The sequence below is a fragment of the Colias philodice genome, chromosome 11 (genome assembly GCF_061535455.1).
Source record: "Colias philodice isolate Cphi_HAF_F1 chromosome 11, ilColPhil1 Martin Lab GWU primary, whole genome shotgun sequence".
NCBI lineage: Eukaryota > Metazoa > Arthropoda > Insecta > Lepidoptera > Pieridae > Colias > Colias philodice.
The window spans coordinates 4797137-4812823 of NC_143096.1; the positions used below are offsets into that span (position 1 = coordinate 4797137).

Below are 15687 nucleotides of genomic sequence, written 5' to 3' on the forward strand. Positions count from 1 at the left end.
ATCTCATGTGACAGTTGACGTAAAGATTTTTGCCGATCGCCAGGGTTCCGAAACTCGACCTAAAAATAAAATAGAAATACAATAGAAAGAAAAATAGAAACCATTAATTGCATATAAACATGGGATATAAATTCCTAAAACTTGCCTCAACTCCTTTTCGGGTAAGTTTAAACGCTTATATCATTTGCATGACATGACATAGACAGTCAACATTTATAGTTATGCAATCTATTTGCATTATAATTAATTCATAAAACCAAAAATGTTCAATTTATATTATAATGAAATAGTCTTGTTTTCAAATATTAAACATCATTGACACTTGGCTATCATCTGATCATCATATGTGACCTTCAAACATGTGACCGTCTGTCAGGTTAAATGCTGAATGCACTTACGCCAAGAGCTTGAGTAATATCCTCATCAGTAAACACATAAGTAATAATAAAATTTCTGTTTTACAATAAATTTAAATGAATTTTTCCGAATACTCATACAATCAGTTTTCAGTGCCATGTTTTTGTATGTTTAGAATGGCAGTTTGAAGATTGCAGTCAGGCAATATTCATCAACTCATGAAGCTGATATTGTGGTTATTGGCTCGGGCCCTGGCGGTTACGTAGCTGCCATCAAAGCTGCGCAGTTAGGATTAAAGGTATGGTTCAACATTTACTTACTATATTATATAAATATATCTTGTTATACGCTGTTCAGTAAAAAATAAATTAATCATTAATAAGAACAACTTTCATTAGTGTAACCATAACATGATCCATAAGCCTAATAGTTTTAAATATTCTTTTAGACCATATCAGTTGAGAAAGACCCAACTCTCGGTGGAACATGTTTAAACGTAGGATGTATTCCATCCAAAGCACTGTTGCACAATTCCCATCTATACCACATGGCGTCACATGATTTCAAGCACAGAGGCATTGAGGTTGGACAAGTGAGCTTCAACTTTGAAGCTATGATGGCTTACAAGGCAAATGCCGTTAAGGCCCTAACGGGAGGTATCGCTATGCTCTTCAATAAGAACAAGGTGAGTGAAATATTAATTGAAATGTTAATCTATTACTATGATTGAACTCTTAACCTTTTAAAGAAACAATGTAATTCAATTGCCTTTATGCGTTTTACAAACATATGTTTATTTTGAATTAGTAAAATAATATCAAGAAGTGTGTAGAGTTTTTTTCTTCTTTTATTTGATAAAATTACAAGAATTTGATTATTAAATAGTTCTTATTTATGCATAACATTAATACTTCTTTATATAACATACAATAAATTCTTCTTAATATTGAATAATATAGGTCCAACTCGTGCGAGGTGAGGGATCAATTGTAGCACCAAACAAAGTGCAGGTTAAGGGAGAGAAAGGCGTAGAGACCATTAACACTAAGAACATTCTGATTGCCACTGGCTCTGAAGTCACACCATTCCCAGGTGTTACTGTAAGTAAAAATGTTTATTATACCATAATTTTCAGTTTTTTTACATAATATAGTTTTAAGAAACCATGTGTGTTATAGGTATCTTTATATTGTAATAAATCAAATGTTTGTTATAACACAAATAGAGATAAGAACATGATTATGAGTGTCATATTCCAACTCACAAATTAGATGCTGATAAGTACTCGACAATCATTTATCTATCTATACTTCTATACTAATTTTATAACTAATATTATAAAGAGGAAAGGTTTGTAATTATGTATGTATGGTTTTCACGCATAAACCTCTCAACCGATTTTGATGAAATTTGGCACAGACAATCTTTAGACCCTGAGAAAGAACATAGGCTACCTTTTATTGCAAAATATGTACCACGGGCGAAGCCGGGGCGGACCGCTAGTTTATAATAAACAATTGTGCAATCCTCCTGTAAATTTATTGAATCTAAAATGTTGTTGAATGAAATATAACTTATGCTATTTAAAAATAAATTAAAACTTTAGTATGCATTCCTTAATCATTGACTGTAGCAACTTCAGATATGGGTATGGAATACAAAGAAAACTTAGTAGAAATTTTATGGTTAAAGTAGCACTTACTAACAATATTTATTGGCTATGGATCATAATAAAACATATGAAATTACTAATACTATACCACTTGAACAAAATAAATTTATTCTCTGTATCTTATAAAAAGATTTCGAAACATTATATAAATAAAACTAGCTTCCGCCCACGACTTTGTACGTGCGTCCCTGTTTTTCCCCGTTCCCGCAAGAATTTCTGGAAATCCTTTCTTAGCGGATGCCTACTTCCTAACATATACCTACATGCCAAATTTTAGCCCGATACGTCCAGTGGTTTGGGCTGTGCGTTGATAGAACACTATATCAGACACCTTTGAGTTTTATAAATAAAAAAACATATATATAAAACTAATTCCAATTTCAAACAGTTTGATGAAACACAAATCATCACATCCACGGGAGCACTATCGCTCAAACAAGTGCCCAAGAAGATGCTCGTCATTGGCGCCGGTGTGATCGGTCTCGAGCTTGGCTCTGTATACCAGAGGCTTGGTTCTGACGTCACTGCTATTGAGTTCTTGGACTCTATTGGAGGTTTGTAAAATGAATATTATTAACAAAAAAAATACAATATAAATGTATTGTATTATGTATGATGTTTAAATGTATCGTATTTTATTTTGAAATTGTTTAGCAGTTTAGTTTATTACATAATATGAGAGGATCGAGTTTGCTTTACTAATAAATTAAATGAATAACACAAAAACTTGGATTTGAAATATAATTTCGTTTGATTGATATGACTAAAAATATAACGAAAGTAAATTAGACACTAGGAAATATCTCTATACTTAGATATAACTTTCAGTTAAAATTCTTATATGCTGTAATTATTTGCACAGATGGTTTTTGTTAGTTTAACATTAAGAATAGTTATTATTTATATTTCACTAGCTTTCAATGTATATGTACGTTCATATAATAAATATGTTATGCCATTCATTTATTACATTGGAAATTAGTATAAATCATTTCACTAAAAATCAACAAACATACCAAGACGATAGTTGAACGTGACAACGTCCGATTGTGCTTCTTTGTCGCTCGCTCCGCGCTCTCGCTTGCACTTCAAGCCTACATGGAACGCCTCAGAGCGAGGTAACGCCGCATGAGTCATGTATTTTCGTGCGTGCAGCCGGCTCAATCGAATTATAAGACGTTGTCACGTCAAAAAACTGATTTCCTTGAATATAATTAATTAATATTCTATTAACTTTAGGAGTCGGCATTGATGGAGAGGTTTCCAAGACACTACAGAAGATTCTATCCAAACAGGGAATGAAGTTCAAACTTGGTACTAAAGTTACCGGTGTAAGGAAAGAGGGTGGTGGTGTCAAAATTGATGTTGAGGCTGCCAAGGGAGGCAATAAGGAAACTGTAAGTTTTTAACTTATGAATTTTCTGATGAATTTTCTTTCCTATATAAGATGAATATTTAAATGGAAAAAAAATGTATAATTATTATGAAAGATTAAGTTTTCTGATAAAGTTTTAAAGTTTTCAAGTTTCATATATTTAGTTTATTAATTAAAAATCATTCAAGAATTTGTTTGTAATTATATCATTGGAAGAAATGCATTAAAATTCTTCTGAAGTTTGCAAATCGTAATAAATGTATGAAGCCTTTTAAAAATAAAATATTTATATCAGACATCAGTGCAATATCAACATGTTTGTGATTTTTATGTTATCTCTTATCATCATGATGAATACCAATATTGCATGATGTAAAATTAAACAATTTCGAGTGCATTTAATATATTATTACCAAATTATTTTTAAAGGTGTAATTTAAATTTCCTAAAAAAAACCACCATTAAAGTACAATTATATTTTTAGCTGACTAGGTAAACTTTTTTCTGCCTTACTCTTACCAGATATGAGAATTAAAACTTAAAATTAGTTATGCACTTATTATCGGACAAGCAATTTTTCTTTATACTGATCATACTATATACTATACTTCATGCCTTACTTGGCAAATAACACTGATACATGGATTTTACATATTATGTATAATAATACTAGCGGTCCGCCCCGGCTTCACCCGTGGTACCTACATGTTTAAACTATCTTATCTCTCAAGTTGGATCGAACTGCACATGGTGTGCGAATTTTATTATAATCGGTTAAGTGGTTTAGGAGTCCATTGAGGACAAACAGATAACGAGATTTATATATATTAAGATTATATAAATTCTTTATTGTTCACAAAAAGACGACAAAGAAATGTGTACAGAAGGCTCTACATAAAAATTAAAATAATTAAATAATTTAACAGTTGGACTGCGACGTAGTTCTAATCTCGATCGGTCGCCGGCCATACACCAAGAACCTCGGTTTGGAGAAAGTTGGCATCGCCCTCGACGACCGCGGACGAGTGCCCGTTAACAACAAGTTCCAGACCACTGTTCCTGGGTAAGTTGGTGAAAGGATTATTTATTTTAAATCTAAACAAGTATAAAAATCACAGAATATATAAAAGAGGTTAGAATGGCAATAATTCGCCGTTCCTATAAGAACCGGTGTCGCCTGTGGGTGTGGCCAAGTCCGCGCAAGTCCGCTTACGCACATATTTGCAATTTCAAATCTAGCCAATCATAGCGCCGCGCGATCACGCGATTTAAAATGGAACGAATCATACGCATGATGATGATGTGAGCAGTGCTCATATCCTTTGCGCGTCTGCCCCGCCTACAATGCCTTTCTAACCTCTTTTATATGTTCTGTGATAAAAATGTAAGAGGAGTTGATAGGTAGATAATTTAAAAATTTGTAAAGAAATGTGTGTAAGGACGTGATTTAAATGTAGTGTAAAGCGCATTTTCCTTGGAGTATATATTAAAGTGGACATGTAGATATTTACTGATATACTTGTAGATATTATTCCCGTTTATCTATACTAATATTATAAAGAGGAAAGGTTTGTATGTATGTATGTACGGTTTTCACGCATAAACTACTGGACCAATTTTGATGAAATTTGGCACAGATAATCTTTATACCCTGAGAAAGAACATAGGCTACCTTTTATTGCGAAATATGTACCACGGGCGAAGCCGGGGCGCACCGCTAGTTTATTTTATGTCTGTACTAGCTGTTGCCCGCGACTTCGTCCGCGATTACGTCGTTTTTCGTCATTCGTCGTTTAAAAAAAATACGCGACACTTTATTTTTGAATGTTCTTAATTGTCTCTTATAAAAATAAACTACATTAAAATTGAATACTCTGATGAGAAAATCTTAAAATCGGAGGACATCGAAAATCTGAGGAAAACATGAATTTGATTTAAATTCTACATTACTTAGTAATTCAAAAATAATAATCTAAATTAAATGTAGATTAACAGTTTGAGCGCATCATTATACAGGGTGTAATCGTTAAGTGTGCACAGGCGATTTTTCCGTAAGTATTACAGATAACAAAAAACTTTAAACTGATATCGAAAGTACTTAACCTAATGAGTAAAATGGCGGTATTTCTCGATTTATTTTTAAAACAAATTTTTAAAAATAAATCGAGAAATATCAAAAAAATTATCTTTAAACCCTCCCATACATTAAGTATGAAATATGAATATCCCATATACCTACATTTAATATGAAAGATTTTAGCTTTCTTTTTCTTTTTTTGTAAATGTCTGGAAAATCCCCGGGAAATGCTCGGAAAGTCCCCGGAAAAGCCTGGGAAATTCCCGGAAAATAACCGGAAAATGCGTGGAAATTTCCGGAAAAACCGTGGGAAAATCCCTGAAAATGCCTGGAAAATATCCGGAAAATATCCAGGAAATGCTCGGAAAATCCCCGGGAATTGCTCGGAAAATCCCCGGAAAATGCTCGGAAAATCCCCGGAAAAGCCTTGGAAATTCCCGGAAAATAACCAGGAAATGCTCGGAAAATGCGTGGAAATTTCCGGAAAAACCGTGGAAAATGCCTGGAAAATATCCGGGAAATGCTCGGAAAATCCCCGGGAAATGCTCGGAAAATCCCCGGAAAATGCTCGGAAAATCCCTGGGAAATTCCCGGAAAATGTCTGGAAAATCCCGGAAAATAACCGGAAAATGCCAGGGAAATGTCTGGAAAATATCCGGAAAACGCGTGGAAATGTCCGGAAAAAGCGTGGAAAATGCCTGGAAAATGCCCGGAAAATGCTCGGAAAATCCCCGGAAAATATCCGGAAAATGCGTGAAAATGTCCGGAAAAAGTGTGGAAAATGCCACTTCAAATTTGCGAAGTAATTAAAGCAGAAAACCAAAAAAGAAAAATAAAGCTAAAATCTTTCATATTAAATGTATAATTATGGGATATTCATATTTCATACTTAATGTATGTGAGGGTTTAAAGATAATCTTTTTGATATTTCTCGATTTATTTTTAAAAATTTATTACGGCCTTTTACTCATTAGGTTAAGTACTTTCGATATCAGTTTAAAGTTTTTTTGTTATCTGTAATACTTACGGAAATATATTTATAACACAGCACAGGCACAGGCCCTGTATAATATGTACCTAAGTATTAAATTACGTTAGTTTACATAGTAATTTTACTAAAAACACGATGACTTTCTTTCGCGCTCGGTACAACAAACTAAGCATGTTTGTGGTACGTGGCCCGCATCACTTGACCTCCCGCGAGTTCCCCTCCGTTACTATGCGAAAATACATTCGTCGCCCTACTGTAGGAAAAATTGTAATATTTTAAATTCGAGAAATATTGATTTCTTGTATTCGACTATTCGTTGTAGTCGAATACAAAATATATTTGAAGAAACTTAGGTTGGCCTTCAGGCAAAAGGGATCCTATCAAATGATAAACTTGACCTTGTATCTTAAAAGTAAGCATGAAAGGATCCTCTGATAATTGTTGAGCACCAAAGGATCATTTAAAACGCACTACTATAAGAGCGAATATTGTCTAAGAACTGTTTAGATTGCACATGTTCCTCTAAAAGTAGTGATTTCAAAGGTTCTGGTGTATCTTCAAACGAAAGCCGACTCCTTACTCCTCTTTAAAGCATTACAAAAAGAACATACTACGTTAATATCGCCTATACAGAAGATGATCTGTAATCAATTGTGAGGTTATAAGCAAACCCACTTTTATATTTGTCGGACCACACCACCGAATTCGTAGATTGATCTTCTATGTTTACCTCTTAAGTCATTAAGACTGTCGAAATCTGTCTACAGTATGACGGGCCTCTCGCTATTCGTCCGTTTCAAGAGACCAAATAGTTTCAATTCTTAATCTTTCATTAAACAAACTTATTAATCGTACTTGTCTCAAATAATCTTGTCTCAAATAATGGTAATATTCGCGTCCCTACTCTAGTCATTGCTTATGCTCATGTTCATCTTCAAGAGATCGAATAATATTATGGTGCACCCTATCATTTGTCAATCGGTCTTCATATTGAATAAAAGTTTCAGATTATCGAGATAAAATATGCCATTTGCGATCAGCTGTGAGACGTTATACCCTCTCAGTGAAGGTTTCGGTCTCACAGGATAGTACATGCCGTTCGCGGTCAGCTGTGAGCCGCAATTCTCGTTGTGAAGCGGTTTCAGGTTCTCGACATAACACAATATGTTGTTTTCGGTCAATAGTAAGCCTCTTACCTCTAACGATCCTTGAGAACTCTTATTTCTCATTTTCTTAGCTTTGCTCGAATTTCGATATAAAGATTTTTTAGGTGGCATTGATGCGAGTAAATAAAAATTAAGTTAAAACGGACTGAGAGTGTTATAATCATCAATCATCATCATCATCAATACATATAATAAAATTGTGGAAAAGCGATGTCTGTACAATGAAAATATTTAGAAAAAAATTAGCAGGTGTTATTATTAAATCGATCTTGAACCCAAAACTGTAGTTAAAAATTTTTTTGTCTGTTTGTCTGTATGTTTGTGCACGCTAATCTCAGAAACGGCTTATCCGATTTAGATGCGGTTTTCACTAATGTATTGTGGTAATCTTCATTTAACAGTTAGTGTTTATTTCATGTCAATCGGTTCATAAATAAAAAAGTTATGACAATTTATAAGTAATCACGGCGAACATTTGCTAAGGCATTCTATTGTACACTGTACAGTGTACGATAAAACGTAATTTATCTGTTATACGCTACAGTTATTCCTTTACATGTCCAGATAATCATATCAAAATTCCCCAAGGGTTTGGGGGTAAGCTGAGGTAGTAGGGGGGGCGGGGTCAAATTAACATTATGGTTACTTCTAATAGGTAAATTTTCCACACAAAATGTCCTTTAAATTATGTCGTATTATATTTTTAACCCCCGACGCAAAAAGACGGGTGTTATGTGTTTGACTGCTATGTATTTCTGTGTGTGTGTGTGTGTCTGTCTATGGCACCGTAGCTGGCTAACAGGTAAACCGAATTAGATGCGGCTTTTTTTTGTTAGGCAGCATATTTTCCGACGCTGGTTCTTAGATAAATTGTATCGAAATCGGTTCATCCACTTATTATACCTACATAGGGGTAAAAGTGGGAATGAAAAAAATGATATAATAATTTATTTTTAAAGATCGTTGGGAATTTTATGAAATTATTTATTCCTTTTTCTATACACTTTTCTTCGTCTAAACGGTTAAGTTACGTGCTCCCTCTCTCTCTCTTCAGCCTTTAGTTACGTGCGTGAGACAGGAAACATCTAATTTGGATTTGTTGCTGGATTTGATAAAAATTGAGTATCGATTAAGCTGATCAGTGGCTACACCATACATTATTAAAAACATCCATTTAAGAAAGGAAGGAAATAGAATTTGCTCCTCTCCCCCCCCTGGTTCCTAAAAAATAATATGACATAATTTAAAAGAAATTTTACGTAGAATTAGTTAGGCATTTCTTTTTTGATTTTCGATATTATATACTAATCATAATTTTTAATTACAATATTATGTAGTAACTATTTGGTATAGGTTAGGCATTTCATTTCTTGATTTTCTTAAGTTGGTACGTAAGTTTTTTAGCTCAGTTTAGTAAGAAATTTTAATAACAATTCTTTTAATTATTTATGGTAGTACCGTGTATTTACTCAATAATTGTATGTTAAGTAGTAATTCAGCATGGGCGTAGCCACGGTGGGGCTGGGTGGGGCGCTTACCCTGGCTTTGATCTGGTAGGTACCAATTGTGAAGGGGAGTGGGCGTGGGCGTTGGCGTGGGCCTGGGAGTGGGCGTGGGAGTGGAAGCATGAAAATAAAAACAATTATTGTTGCCCCACCCTGAGCCCATGGTCATAGGTCCCATAGTCACTATTCCACGCGGACGAAGTCGCTGGCACAGCTAGTAGACAAATATAATCAGAAAGCTTTGAACTCCTAAGCTCAACCATAAAAGAAAGACATTGATTATGATGTCGGGAGATATTTTTTATATAATATGGAGAACATTTCTTTCATACTAATAATTGTACCAAGTTTCGTTTAAATCCGTCGAGTAGTTTTTGTTTCTATAACGGTTATACAGACAGACAGACGGACAAAAATTTTTGGCGTCAGTGTCGATCCCTAATCACCTCGTGATAGTTATTTAGGAAATATATTTCATGTACAGAATTGACCTCTACAGATTTAATATAAGTATTATTCATATAATTAGATGCCAATTTCCATGTAACGTTAAATTCGACTATACAATAACTAACAGACAACGCAGGTTACTCTCGTTTCCGTAAGTTGAGGCGGCTACATATTCGGTCCTCATAACTTCACTTTTTGTGAACGAAACGACAGCGCGGTTTAATTCGATGCCAACACCATCAAAAAAAGGAAATATTTTTAATTGTGAAAAAATATTATGATTTACACTATAAATACTATTTTAACATTAACACAAAATATAAGACTGTGAGTGTGTAAAAATAAATCCAGCTAGTTTCACATCAAAATTATGTTTTTAATTAGGTATACGACATGAAAATATATTAATTACCAAGCAATAATCATACAGGTAAATACTGAACAAAAGTATTAACAGTCAAAGTAAATTTTTACTTACAACATGTAAATGATGAAGGAATAATAATTATCAACGAACTAACCTTTTTGTATTATTGTTTATAAATATAAATTCATAAACAATAAATTTATAAAGAATAGAAAAAATTCGACCACTAAAGAATGCTGGTTCGAGTCCCGCCTCGTTATCGAATTTTTAAAACACGAAGATTTTTAAAAATGTAACCAATGAACACAATCAATATTAGATTAACTGTAATGGTGTCTAGTTTGACTTAAAATAATAAACATCTACCCTCACTTTTAAAAATGTAGTATATTCACACGAATTATAAGCGCACCTTATAGGGAAGGGAAGATATGGGTTAAAGAGTTAAATAAATAAATAACATAATTATATACATATTTAAATTATTAATTTTTAACATTGTGTTCAGTAGTGTTAACATGTAAATTGATTTGATTTTTACGAAATCTTATAGATGGCGCTGTTTCAAATTTGTATACTAATAAATTCATTAAACTGATTCTCTGCCCAAATTACGTAAATGACATAGTTTTTATTGTGTAAAGCTAGATAATAGCATGGCTTACCCGAAACCAACATTTAAACATGAGTCTTTAGATTGTACGCTGTCGTAATACACGGAATACGTAAGAAAAAAAAAGGTTCACAGCTCCTCCCCCGGAGGTGATAGCATGATAATATGTTTAAAAAAGCCTCACCCGACCTGTTAGTAATATTCATGCAAAATTTGAAGTCAATCTATGCAGTACTTTTCGAGATTAGCCTGGACAAACATACAGACAAACAGACAAACAGACAAACAGACAAACAGACAAAAATTCTAAAAACTATGTTTTTGGCTTCTATATCGATTATAGATCATGGATTATGTATTCTTTTAAAAAAATATTCAATGTACAGTTTTGACTTTCCTACGATTTTATTATATGTATAGATAATGCTATACAGAAGGTATTTATTGTTATAATTATGATCAGTTCTATAATATGGTGTAGTAAGTAGTGTGTAAAGAGAAGTATGAACATTAGTTCATACTTCTCTTTCCTGGTGCTATTTAATTCAGATCTGCGATCTTTACTACAAATTAAAATTCATCAGATTCTCGGAATAAACAAAATATTAAGGGCCGATTTTTCAATCCTTGGTTAAAATTTATCCATCCAATAAAATATTCCACGAACATTTTAAAATGTCACCTGTAAACTGTCAAATACGGACAATTAGAATACATTTTTGAAATGGTAGTTTAATACGTTATTCGATGAATAAGTTTTAACCAACGATCGAAAAATAGCCCTAAATGTATTTAATTTATTTAATTTTCAGAATCTACGCCATCGGAGATGTGATCCACGGCCCCATGTTGGCGCACAAGGCTGAAGACGAGGGTATTGTGTGTGTGGAGGGTATCAAGGTATGATGACAACAAACAGTGTATAATATATTTTGATTTTCTTTAGCAGCACATGATGTTCACATTTAACATTAATAAATAATTAAATTTTTTTCATGAAATATAAATGCAATATTAATAGAAATTACTTGTCTAATCTAATAAGTTATTTATCAGAAAAACTAAACTGAATTTTCAAATGTCAAACCTAATAATTTTTTTTTTATATATTTTAGGGAATGCCAGTACACTTCAACTACGACGCCATTCCGTCTGTCATCTACACATCTCCTGAAGTCGGCTGGGTCGGCAAGTCGGAGGAAGATCTTAAGAAGGAGGTTCGTATCGTTAATTGTCCTTTGCACAATTATTTTAGCTTAGATTATATTGCAAATTTTAGGAAATGGTAAATTCTTCAGATAATACTCAATAATTTATCGCAACATTCAGAATCTAATACTAAACGGTTATATTTTCCTACATTTTCAACACCTTAAAAAAAGTTAGACTTTTTTGTAATTTAATAGGTCAAATGTTCTTGTTCAACACCGTTAAACATGTTTATTTGTTATAAGTTAATAATAATTCCAGGGTAAAGCGTACAAAGTGGGCAAGTTCCCGTTCCTTGCGAACTCGCGCGCGAAGACGAACGGCGAGCCCGACGGGTTCGTCAAAGTACTCGCTGACAAGGCCACTGACGTCATACTCGGCACACATATCATTGGACCCGTTAGTATATTTCTTTGTTTGGTAAAAAAAGCTTTATAGTTGTAAATGTTCGAACTCAATATGATTTTGATTGGGTAACATATTATTATAATTTAAATTACATGATTTATGAAACCAGTTGTTTACTTATACAATAAATGATATTCCTTTTTCATAATAATTATTGACGTATGTAATACAACAGTTCATAGACTTCCTTATAACACAATAAATGATATTCCATAATTATTATTACTAATGTGTAATATTGTAGGGTGGCGGTGAGCTGATCAACGAAGCGGTGTTGGCCCAAGAGTACGGCGCGGCCGCTGAGGACGTCGCGAGAGTGTGTCACGCGCATCCCGTGAGTATATTTTATATATTACTAGCAGTCCGCCCCGGCTTCGCCCGTGGTACATATTTACGTTTTCTCTACATAAGAACCATTCTCGTACTTCAAGGAATATAATAATAAAAGAATTAACGAAATCGGTTCAGCCGTTCTCAAGTTATGCGCTTACCAACACATTTTGGGATTCATTTTTATTATATTATAAAATATTTCTTGCTTGATAGTAATGCATTTGTTAATATCCAACTAAAGCGGAGCGATCCACGTATATAATTAATGTCAATTCGCTGTTTTCCCGCTTTCAATTTTATAAATAGGCTAGTAAGGCTTATAATATCAATGGGCTAGTTATCAACTGTTGTAAATATTTTGACAAACTAATAACTTTGTTGCAGACATGCTCCGAGGCTCTACGGGAGGCGAACATGGCTGCGTATATCGGAAAGCCCATCAACTTCTAATTTAATACATAGTATAATATATATTTATTTGGTGAAGCAAAGCCCGAGACGTAGTACCGTAGTCCACCTTAAGGAATCTTGTATGAATCTGTCGAATAATGGGTATTAAAGATAATTGTTACGTGTAATTCGCTATTATTTATTATGAACACAGTGTAACTGCCATGTACATTTTTTGTTAATAGATTGTTACCAATATCTTCATTCCGATTCACGTCAAAATCTGCATTTACATTCTGTAAATGTTGTCTATTGGTATATATTGTTTTGTAAATAGCTTTACGACCCCTATATGTATGTGATTTTTTTCTGAGCATTAAAATAAAATAATTTTAATCGATCGCATGTATTTTATTTCTTACATAGATAAAATAGTTACACAGAAGATTAGTTAATACAATGACAATTCGGACACATTAAAATCGTAGTATTAATGAATAGACAAGTAATATTTAAGATTCTCAGTAGTATTATGTATTACAATTATACAATACAAATTAATCGTCTAAAAATTATCCTAAATCATTTGTTAAAAACAAGTTCACAGAAAAGTTCTATTGACTAGAAGGCAAAAATTAACACTGTCATAATATTAAACATGTTAAAATTAACAAGTTAAAATACAACAGTATATAATATTTTATACAAAATATAGATAACAAAGAATAGAAAAAGTCATAGATACATAACAGTGTAAATATTAGGAACACATAATAGCTGCACATTTATTTCACTATATAAAACGAACACATCATTGAAGTAGTATAAAAAGAAGAAAAACATTCAAATTAATATTTCTAAACGCTATCAACAAAAATTTCTATAAAATATTTAACTAAATGGCAAGATTATATATTGCATTAGGGCCATAATAAAATTAACTACGCAGTATAAAAATATGTTTACAATAGGCCATATTTAATCTAATTATTTTTTCAAAATCTTCTACATATTCATATCAAGGTATAAGGAGTATGATTTAAACTTCATTGTAATTATTGTTGATTAACAGGATATGTAAAAGGGATTAATTAGCTTTAATATCGTCTGCTACCTTTACATTAAATAGTAAATGGTTAAATGTATACATTATAATATGTACTCATATAGTACAAAAATCTGTCCCAGATCCCATTCTTCCATTTAGGAGCAATTCCTTTCAATATAAATCCATGTAATTTCGATTACATATTATTTTGAATAATAAGTTTTATTGCCACAATGCCATTGCCAATTTATTTTCAACCCCACGTATCTAAAATGTCGCTACACATATTCAAATAGAACTTAGGCGACAATATCTCACTATATTGAGCGCAATCCTTAGAAAACATGATTGCCGAAGCCATCGTCGTCGCATTTGACTCCATAAATTTCCCTAAAACCACTTCTAATTCTTCTGGAGACAAATTATTATCTAAAAAGAAATCTCTCGACAGTCTAAAACATGTCTCCCACAATTCTGTTTCGATTGGAAACAGAGTTATACATTTGTCTATTATTTGAGCGGCTCTTAGCGATAAATTAACTTCTGGAACATTGACAATTGGAACAGATGTAGGGATTATGCGTTTCATTGAATATTTGAGCTCATCGCAACAACACGGTAATGTTTGATAAACACTTGAATCGATAACTGGATAAGGTTCCTCATTCAATATTGTCATTGAGACATCTTTTATGCGTTTGGATATTGCGTTTGTGATAATAATTTTAAGTTCGTCTCGTTTCATGTCATTCGCTTCGTCCATGTTATCGTGATGTGTGAGATAAAGTTGGTTGTCTTGTGGAATGCATTTCAGATTGGTCAATAGGTATTTCAGGCAATCTGCGTAATTTTTGTTGTGAAATGCGAGTTTCGCTGCCATATTCGGGTTTCCCAAGAGTGTTTCTTCATTGATCCAGGGTTTTAGGAGTAGTATGATGTCATCAGCCCAGGTTTTCTTCTTGAAATCTGCCATAGTTGCGAGGGGGTTTAAACCGGGCTCTATAGGTTTTCTCTCTAGCCCATCAATATCGAATGGGAACATGATATCGATTCTATCCACGGGTTGGAATAAAAATTTGTTATTGCTTCGACTCGCGGGTATTTTTATAACGCGTTTCGTTGTCTTCATCATTATGACGCGATTATTGCTGTTCTCCTTTTCGTTGTTAGGCTGGAAAATGATAAGTTCATGTAAATAATATTAAGTCACAATCTTTCTACATTTGTGGAACCAAGAAAATATGGGAACGATTATAGTTTAAGTTAATACTTAATAAATACCTTACCAAATATTATAACAGTAATAAAATACTAAGCTATTTGTTATGCTAAAGTTCATGCCCAAAAATACACATCTACACTTTCGATTCGTAAAACATCTACTCTCGTTTTCGTTAAGTCAGATAAAAATTAACTCCTGTTACAGTCGTAAAATCATCTCTCACCTGTAAATGCATATTGCCAGTAGCATAAATCCTGCCATCGTCATCAATATAAACTGTAAAGTCACCGCCACAAGCCACAAGAGCCTTGGTTCTAACATCCATAGTCTCAACTTCCTCTGTGGGTTTTGCTTTAACATTGTCCGGTTGTGAGTCAGTACGTATTTGTACTTCCGTCGGTATTTGTACTTGTTTTCTATCTCCACTACCTGTTCATAGATAAATATATTTATTTAATGAATCGGGAAAATAAAAAAGCACTATTAGTAATATAAATCATTCAT

The 15687-nt window shown here is 33.1% G+C and overlaps 2 protein-coding genes across 3 annotated transcripts in view; one reads left to right on the top strand and one right to left on the bottom strand.

Annotated features, from left to right (window-relative positions):
* Positions 1 to 13314, top strand: LOC149484541 (dihydrolipoyl dehydrogenase). Its single transcript, XM_089700734.1, has 12 exons — positions 1 to 161; positions 533 to 655; positions 806 to 1042; positions 1317 to 1457; positions 2418 to 2583; positions 3269 to 3426; positions 4331 to 4467; positions 11386 to 11473; positions 11689 to 11790; positions 12044 to 12181; positions 12435 to 12524; positions 12908 to 13314. The coding sequence occupies exons 1-12, from the start codon at positions 120 to 122 to the stop codon at positions 12971 to 12973; spliced, it is 1488 nt and encodes a 495-aa protein (XP_089556860.1). The 5' UTR covers positions 1 to 119; the 3' UTR covers positions 12974 to 13314.
* The window catches only part of LOC149484542 (uncharacterized), a 16940-nt gene continuing 14549 nt past the window's right edge, over positions 13297 to 15687 (bottom strand). Inside the window, exons 18-19 of one of the 2 annotated variants that reach the window (XM_089700724.1) lie at positions 15407 to 15612; positions 13297 to 15132 (exon numbers count right to left, since the gene is read on the bottom strand). In XM_089700724.1, the coding sequence (XP_089556850.1) occupies positions 14215 to 15132; positions 15407 to 15612 (1124 nt within the window). In that variant the 3' untranslated portion in view covers positions 13297 to 14214. The remainder of the gene's footprint in view (positions 15133 to 15406; positions 15613 to 15687) is intronic. The other variant, XM_089700723.1, reaches the window with a different exon arrangement.

Bases quoted from the DNA above. Each gene is read 5' to 3' on its own strand.
- LOC149484541 (XM_089700734.1), top strand. From the start codon at position 120: ATGGGATATAAATTCCTAAAACTTGCCTCAACTCCTTTTCGG. The intron at 11,474-11,688 runs GTATGATGACAA...TATATATTTTAG, and splicing joins TGTGTGTGGAGGGTATCAAG to GGAATGCCAGTACACTTCAA. The intron at 12,182-12,434 runs GTTAGTATATTT...GTAATATTGTAG, and splicing joins GCACACATATCATTGGACCC to GGTGGCGGTGAGCTGATCAA.